The following is a 9085-nucleotide window of genomic DNA, read 5'->3' on the forward strand; positions in this document are numbered from 1 at the left end:
TGGTTTTTTTTTTTTTTTTTTTTTTTTTTCAGTTTCAGCCGGCTGCTGTTTCCTAGCCCATTGTGCCACGTAAGGCTTCTCCACTGCGCGGAGTAGGTAGTTATTAACGCTGAATTGGCTTCTGGTACAGTCCATCTGGACTCTGTGTGGGAAAGCTGGCCGCCGGCGACTGATGCTGAGATATCTGCAACCTTTGGGATGTGTGCATGGTGGCGAGGGGCAGACTGATATGAGATTACTTCTTTTAAGGGAAATTGTTATTAATGAGTCAAGAAACTGCTCTTTTATGGTAAGAGGAATACAGCGGCGGCGCTGGCAACCCCAAAGCTCTGGGATATCATTTTTAGGTTGCCTTAGCTGCTTGAGTGAAACAAGTTTCTTTCTGTGGTGGTAGAGGATTGTAACGGAAAAAAAAAATTGTGCGTGACTGGGAGATTCACCTAACTGATTCTTGAGATAATATATTGAGAGTCTGTTGCTTTACAGATGTCACACCACTGAAGTAGTGGTCATCCCCTCACTCTGGAAGATGAATGGTACTATTGGAAATGCAATAATAAGGTTGACTTTTCCCAACAATAGGATTCTGTCTTTGTCTTTAGAGAAAAGGCCTCTGAGGACATTTGTGCATTTGTTTGAGGATTCTGTTGAAAGACTAGAGTGGAGGTTTTTGGAGAAGTGATCAATATACAAACTGCATGGATTTTTAGCTTGGCAAAGCCAGCTAATGATTTATACTGCAATATACAGTTACTATTTCAGAAAAGTGGCCTAGATATCTTTTGATATACCTTATGTTGATTTAGGCTTACCAAGTGTGCTGAGGTTAGAATGGATGAGAGAAAATGATTTTTTTTTCTTTTAGAAATTCCATCTTTTATAAACTACAGAGAAATACCAAGTAAATATTTTGTTCCAAGTAAGCTGTTTCAATTTATATGTTTTTCAGCACTATGTTAATATTTACTTTTCACAATATTTTGATACTGGTGAAATCACACTCAGTTTTTGTTGTTGATTTGAGACACATGCACCTACCCTGTGTACATATGTTGAGTCATGTAGAGCACTTTACCTGTGAATTCATCCTGAATAAACACTTAATAGATATTATATATAACTATTATAACTCATGGGACGCTTTACAGATTTGCTAAAGAAATTATTTTAAGAGCGTACTTAAACCAGTGTTGTTCCCCAGGAAAGAATTATAGTGTTAACATTTTTGCTTTTTTCATATGCTACGTCTTTTCATTTCTAATAGCCGAACTTATTTCTGTGTAAGACTAATAGTTCATGTAGTGTTCACAGCAGATACTGTCTTACAGTGTCTCTCCTTTTAAAGTGTTTATGTATGTTTATGTATGTGTATTCATGAAATAGTAACTTAGAATAGTTTCAATCTTTAAAATGTAAAACTTATTTTCTTTTCTTATTCCTTTTCACAAACACATTTATTCTTGGATTTTGAACTCAGGAAAATAGCTGTTTTTTAGCCTGTGTGTCTACTGTTTCTAGTGTTATCTTACTGTCAAATTGAGCCAAAGATTATGTTGAATTTTGGTGATATTTGTTACCTCTTTGTTTTTATTGAGGAACAAATAAGTTAAATAGTGGCAAATTAGCCTTTTGCATGGGTATAAGGCATAAACTTCTCAGGTCACTTAAAAAACCCAGACCAGAAGAAAAAAATATTTATGACTGAAAGCTTGGTAGCATAGAGGCTGTGAAATGTATAACATCAGCAGATAAACTATATACATCACCACACACTGGCTAAATGTCTCTTCGCAAATCTTTGAAGAGACCAAAAGCAAAGAGGCATTATTTGAAGGACAGAAGCAAAATTACTTATTTAGTTAAGATGAGCACTCTGCACAGGTAATGAAATGAGACGGTTTTATTTCAAAAGCATATTTTACCTGTAGAATGGTAGGGAAAGCAGAGGGAGAATATGTTTTAGTGATTTTTAAAAATTCAGATCATGCCCCTAACCAAGTTGAGAAATCAATTCATTTAAATAAATCATTCATCATTCTCTTTTGAAAAGCTCAAACAGAAGACAGAAAGGTAGAGCCTGACAGCTGCCCCCTTCTTTCCTCCAGATTTTTTTCTTTTTTGTTTATTGAAAAATAGTTTTCTGAGGCAAACTTGTGTGAACTTAGCTTATAGAGCAAGCTTAGTCCCAAACCTTGTATACTTTAGCAGTGCTGGCCATGTTAGCTGCAGAAGGAGCGTTACTAAAAAATCAGCAATATTGGGAAATAATAAAGTTAAAATATAGAAGTATTAGCACATTAAAGTGCTTTTGTTGTATCTTTAAGCCTAGAGGCAGATCATTAAATATGCATTTCGCTAGAAAGCAACTATCAAGAAAGATAAGGTGGTTGAAAAATTCAACACCAGAAAAGCCCTCCATCCATGGGATCGAATCTGCATCCCTCAGGACTGGAGAAAGGAAGGACACTCCCACTGTTAAGATTTGCAAGCTTCCAGTGACCTGCAGTTGTTACAGTACTTTTGAGCTGAAAGGAAGGAAAAGGTAAAAATACAAGTGTGGCTGTTGTTGCTTCAGCCGGGGCCTTAATTACCAGACACAAGAAGCAGTTCAGAAATCTGGTGTCTGTTGTTGTAGAGGTCACCAAATCATTAACATCGCCAATCTGGCAGTAGCTAATTTAAATAGCACCTGATGTTGCAACGCCTCCCTTCGTTTCCCCAGCCAATCAAATTCTGGCTTCGGCTGACAGATGGTCCCATAAATGGATGTAAAAAGGGGAAGCTTCGAGCCAATTTCAGCAAGGCTCTGTTCAGTTGTTCTTATCTACATCCTAGAATCAGGGGGTTTCAGCTCACTGCTCCTTTTCTTTCTTTTTTTTTATTTCTCTCCCCGCCCCCCAAATAATTGATTTACTTTACAATCATCCACACCGTGTATTGTGGATCTTTAAATATATATAACAAGCGTAGTCATTTAAAAAATATATTCTGAAACCTTTCCAAATTTTAAGAGAAGAGTCGAAGCTCTGCAAGACCCAATATTTGCCAATAAGAATGGTTATGGTAGGTATGATTAGATTTATAATCTGTTGTTTGTGTTGCTAGAGGGAAGACAAGCATCTACACCTTGACCAGTCTTATGCTTGCACAAGAGTTGAGTTCTCCGTTGTTGTTTGGTTCTTGCATTTACTATATCTTTTGTGTAGAATGCAGGTAGATCCTTTTATTGAAAAACAGTGGGGAGATAGATTGTCATTTTTAACAGGTCGTTGTCAGATTTCCCTTCAACATAAAGACAGAGGGTGGGGGTGGGCTGAAATAATTGCTGGTTTGTTGAAAGAGATTATATTACTTGAGACCATTGTGCAAAAGAAGCGTTTTCTTTTTGTAAGGGAGAAGGGGTTTATCTACATGCCTGGGTTTTGTGCGGCTGAGGGTGAATGCAGCGGGGTTAGGAATCTCTCCATTTCTGTGCTGGAGATTTAAACCTCAAGAGGTACTGCCTGAATGTTGAACACTGAGATGGTCAGTTGTGTTTCAGGGGACTGCGCAGTCAAAACGGCAAAGAGTATGATTTATTTGGGCTTCAGTAAATGCTGCATCTTGTATTTCAAAGAGTTTCCTGTCATGACCTCATAAAAAAGAGGAGGCGGCTTGTATGTGTAGCGGTGCCTGGCGTGTTGAGTTGTTGCTTCCTTCTCTGGGCAGCAGCTCTGTAAGAAGGAATGTCAGCTTTTACATAACGTTCCTTTCCGCTTTTGACACACTGTGTAAGGGTCCATCTTCTTCTGATCACAGATGGAGTGGAATGGCTTGAAGATGGTAAGTGAAAAGAGGAAGGCAGCTTGGAGGTTCCGGCCGGGCGTGTGTGTGTGTGTGTGTGTGTGTGTGTGTGTGTAAGGGTGGTGGATTGTACATTGTAAATCACTGTGGTGATCGTTTGTGTTTATTAGTATTTTTCTTTTCTGAAAACCAGAATCCGCCGCCAAGTATAATAGCATTGCATGCACACAGGCACACAGACTGCCTTTTCCATCTAACACACGTTTTAGCCAAGCAAGATTGGTGTCTTTTTTGACAATCACAATGTCACCGTCACTGTTGGCTGGCGTGTCCACTGCCTCTGTGAGCCTTCAGTGGAATTACATGACTGTTAAAGTTAAAGGCACATTTCTTTTTCAGTCTCCTGCTAGGAGTGATGGGGAAGGCTGGGAAGGAGGGGTGGAGGAGGTAAGATTCAGTACAAGCAGATGCAATCGTGAAACAGGACTTTTGGATGTGGATAGGAAAGTGGAAAACCTTTCTGCCAAAGTAGTAAATCTATTTATAGCATCATCTTTTTCTGGAAAAAAAAAGGAAGCAAGGAAACTCCTTGAGTGCCGCACCTCTTCCCTGATGTTGACCCTGAAGATATGGCACAAAATGGCAAGATCAGATGCCACGAGTGCCCACTTTGACTTTGAATTTTCATCAGCAATAGCTTTTATGGGGTTTCAGGGCTGGGTAGGCAAAAGGCTGTAAATTCATATTCATCTCCCTTATTTTTCTCTGAAGAAGCCTAAGGAGGACTTTTTTCTCTGCATAGATGTTATAACAAAGCTGTGGTCTTTTTCCCATTCTTAGAGGATTGCCTTTGTCTGGCTGCATGTTTTGATGGGTGTAAAACAAATAAGATTAGACCGAGCAGCCCAACTGAAAGCGATAGCTGGGAGGAAAACCCAATGAAAGGTTGCCGGGGAAACGAACAGAGGAGAAGCCGAGTAGGGAGCAGGTGGCTATCATGAGAACACACTGCAAACAGTGTAAAAAGGGAGGGGGGAGCAGGACCATGATTATCTTTGCTGTTCTTTGTGACCAACCCAACTTTAATTATTCTTTATAAATAGGTGTTAATTACATTTCTAACTCTGGTTTATAGTGATTTTTAGAAATCTATTTTTAAGCATCTGTTCAGTCTCCCCGGTTTTCTTTTTTGTTTGTTTGTTTAAAAAAGAGAGGGAGGGAAGAAGAGGGGGGAGGGGAAGGGAGGGGAAGGAATCTTTCTTTTTCTTTTTTTCTTTCTTTTTTTTTTTTTTTTTTTTTTTTTTTTTTTTTTTTTTTTTTTTTGCTTTTTCCCCCTTTTCCCTGCTGTGAAATTGTACGTGCTAAAAATCTCAAGGAATCCTATGAAGCCATTTAAAAAATGTAAATTATATTGAATGAAGTTGACGGAAGCATAATAGTGAATTCCCACAGCTGATAGGTTCTACAAATGATTTCTTAGAAATTTCCAGCAAATATTCATAGGAAAAATATAAGTAGACTAGATTTCCCGTTAGCAGTGATTTCATGTTAGGTGATACTGATATTTTTACTAAATCAGATGTTGATACTATAGTTCTGAAGAGTTCATTGTATCTCTCATTTTATATCCCAAGTAGAGATTACTTTAAAAAAATAATAAAGGAATTGTTCTATTCTAGCTCTTTGCTTCCTTTTTCTCCCCATGCCTTCAGCCACAGATCCTTCAGGCTGCACCTTCACAACCATTCCTTTCCATTGGCATTTGGTCCTGACTCTGGAGTTGGCAAAAAACTGAGTGAAAAGCTGATTTTTTTTCTAGTGTCTTTGAATGTCTGGGACCCATGCGTGCGCTGGGTGACAGGCATCTCTCGCTTTTTCTCTCTCATAGTGTGCTTTACTAGTAGTGTCTTTTTCTCATGATGGTGGATACCAAAAGAACTGAAAAATACACTACTTGGATGAATAGGAAGTAAAAATAACTGAAACAGTGATCTTTATGTTTTCTTCCTGGGGAACAAAATAAATACATAATCACATAGCTAATTATAAGCCCCAAAATGAAAGATTTAAAAATACTGAAATACATTACAAGGTTAAGAAATATAATTGAAATACTCTTAAATTTTACTTTCCCCATTGCAAATCTGTCCACACCTTCCCCCACCATTCTTTTTTTTTCCATACAGAGGCTTCTTTTTGTTTTGTCTTCCTACTGAGGGTTTTTAACATTTTGTTTTGACTCTTAAAGTAAAAATAAATAAACTTATATTTTTTGTTCTATACTCGAACCTGCTCTCCTATGATAAGTGAATAAATGTTACCTTTTAAAAACAGAATACTTTGTTTTTCGCTAGTATAGTTTCCTTTATTTTATTTTGAGTATCTTCTGACAGCTTTTACTTAGGGGAAAATAATTTTGGAAAGAACTGTCATCTTGGCTTGGGTTGTAAAAAAGACACGTGATTCTGCTACTGACCTTTTCTTGCTTCTTTGTCTTAAAAAAAAAAATTAATGCCTACTACCTGCATGTGGAGGTGTGCCGTTGTGGAAGCACAACGCTGAGTGCACATTTATCAAGAAGTAGAAACCTGATTAGAAATATGTCTGCAAAAGAAAATAAAAAACCTGACTGTAACACAGTTTTAATGATGTGAATGTCCATATATCTCATAGTAATGTAATGGCTAAATTATTTACTATTTAAATTTTTGAAAGAGTCAAATGAACACAGGTGGGGAAGCAGCTGAAAATTCACTTTCACAACCATTAATGTACAAGATGATTTTAATATCTCGTTTTTAAAAACTAACATTCATTTGGCTCTTAGCCCCATTCATTCCTAACTGCCACTCTTTCAAGTCATCCTTCTGGCCAGATATAGATGGGCTTGCTTCTGTTTGATGGTTTGCACAAAGCCTTCAAACTTCTTCTCTCCCTGTAGCCTTTTAAATATTGAATTTTGTTACAACCGTAAGGGCAGGTTGCTGTACAGCTGCAGTAGTAAAATATATTTTATAAAACAAAAAACAAAATGAACTGCATACATGTCTTTTAGTCTCAATTTCAGTCTTGCAAAGAGGATTTGAGACATGGTAGTCTTCAAATATTTTAAATTTAGGATTTCTATTGGGAGTAATCTATTTGAAATTTCATAGGATGGTGCTTTCTGTATGTGTGTTCTGCATCTCTAAAAGGATTTTGGGATGGATGGAAGTATTTCTCTCAAGTTAGAGTTACTATGAACAATGAAAGGATTTCCTCAGTGCAAGTCCTTTCCTTTGGTTAGATTTTTTCCCCTTTACACTTATCTTCTTAGGGTAGATTCTCTTCCTATATGTAGACAAAATACAAATCCTTCCATGAGGAGATGTGGTACCTCATTTAGACTTTGACATCTTAATGCCTTGTTTTAATTAAAAAAAGAAAAAAATTATGTGTACCGCAAGTAAGGAATTGGCGGTCTTGATAGAGGCCGTAATATATGGACAGAAGTCCTTTGGCCTTGACAAATTTCTTCATCAGTTCCAGTGATATGTGGCCACCAGGAACTTAATTATTGCTGGAAATGTAATGTGTACATTTTTTGGCGAGTGGGCCAGCGGATGCTAGATATAGGAGTATGCGCTGCCAAGTGCTGCAATGCAGTATTTTTTTCCCAGTGTCATTGGGTGTTTGGGGGTAAGAATGGACATGAACATTCTTAAGCTTTTGTCTTTCTATTTATTACTTGATGAGCCATGTTGTGCAGAATTGATCAGTTCTGTTTTTGGACGTAAAGTCAACCTTTTACTGCTTGTCATCCATTCCCCATCCATTTGAGGGATATGTAGCACATATGTGCATGTGAGAAAGAAAGGGAGATAGATTGTGTATCAGTGTGTGTGTTGCTGAATTCCTGCACTTGTCTTCAGTGTTCCTTATTTGGTGTTATGAACTGTGTATCACACTTACTTATAAGTTTATGTGTACCTGTAAATGGAAGGAAAACCAAATAGGGCTGCTTCCCCTGGGAAGTAGCTTCTTTTCTTCATAAACTTCAAGTATCTTATTAGAAAAATATGAGATTTCTAATATACATCAAAAATAAATATATCTATATCCTACAGACTTCCATTAGTAATGATGGAAAAGCTACACTTTTCTGTAGCTGCCACTTGAGAAATTATAAATGTGCAAATCCTGAAAGCTGCCCTTTGAATCAGAGCTTGGGTTCAAATTAAAATGTGTGTGTATCTGTATGTGGGAGAAGAGCTGTTATTTATTGGGAGCATTTGAACATAATCCTACCCTTGATAAAAACAAGATGAGATAGCTGTGTTGGCATCCTGTGTTTCATTTTTAAAAGTTTTTATGAGTGATTGTGTGTATGTGTGTGTTTTAGAATCCTTGGGATTTTGAAATCTTAGCTTATTTTAAGGGTAGAGGGCTTTTATAGGTCAGTGGCTTTCTAAAGGAAAAAGAGAAAGTGATCTGTGGGTGAATGGGTGTGATTTGTCACAAGCAGTGATTGTCTTAAATTAGCCATCTAGCAATGAGAAGAAAAGGGCTGAGGTCTAGAGTGAAGAGGGGTACCAACATGTGGATCCATACTTTCCCAGTGTCAGAGATAAAGAGTGATAAATTTGAGCTGGTGCGGTGCAGGATGCCCTATAATTTCTCAGAACCTTGACTTTACAGGTTCATTACTTCTTGCTTGTTTATTCACACCTTTAATTATATCCAGTTTGGGATGTTAGCTGGGAGCAGGAAGATGAGCCATCTTGTTTATTGTTTACTTCATTAATTATCCCCACAGTATGTTCACAATAGCTTTGGAGCATCAGTGTTAGGAATCAAGCACTTCGGAAATGAAATTGTTTAAGGACAAAAAATAAGAAAGCAATCAGTCAGCTAGCTTGCTTTTGATGTTAACATCCACTCTGTTTAATGATGATATTTATGTGGCTCTTTATACATTCGTTATGAAATAAAATGTGTAATGTCAGATCTCTTAATAGGTTGATGGTCCCTCCACCTCTTCCTCCCCACCCCAACCCTGAGAGTCAGCCTTTCTCCATACCATTTTAGGACTGACCATTTTTGCTATGCAAGGCTCATTATGGAGATTCTTGTTGTAGTTAACACCAGAGATATTTTCCCTCTTAATAAGGATCTCTCTCTACAAGGAACAGAAAGACCGAGAGCCATAAAGAAATCCTTAAATACATTTGGTTGAGAATGTTAAGATTAATGTTATTGTTGTACTTGCCTTTTCTGCTTTTTTGGATTTTTTTTTTTTTTTTTGAAAGCCTTTTTTTTTGCC

At 37.3% G+C, this 9085-nt stretch overlaps 1 protein-coding gene across 7 annotated transcripts in view; it reads left to right on the plus strand.

Annotated features, from left to right (window-relative positions):
- Nucleotides 1-157: 157 nt before the first annotated feature.
- Nucleotides 158-9085, plus strand: part of Elavl4 (ELAV like RNA binding protein 4) — an 85273-nt gene continuing 76345 nt past the window's right edge. For 3 of the 7 annotated variants that reach the window (XM_033767504.1, XM_033767505.1, XM_033767506.1), the window contains exon 1: nucleotides 158-289. In XM_033767504.1, the coding sequence (XP_033623395.1) occupies nucleotides 173-289 (117 nt within the window). In that variant the 5' untranslated portion in view covers nucleotides 158-172. Of the gene's footprint in view, nucleotides 290-2792; nucleotides 3064-3625; nucleotides 3823-9085 lie in introns of those variants that run through there. The other 4 variants (XM_033767509.1, XM_033767508.1, XM_033767510.1 and 1 more) reach the window with 2 other exon arrangements.

The sequence above is a fragment of the Fukomys damarensis genome, unplaced genomic scaffold (genome assembly GCF_012274545.1).
Source record: "Fukomys damarensis isolate Sample0158 unplaced genomic scaffold, DMR_v1.0_HiC HiC_scaffold_23, whole genome shotgun sequence".
NCBI lineage: Eukaryota > Metazoa > Chordata > Mammalia > Rodentia > Bathyergidae > Fukomys > Fukomys damarensis.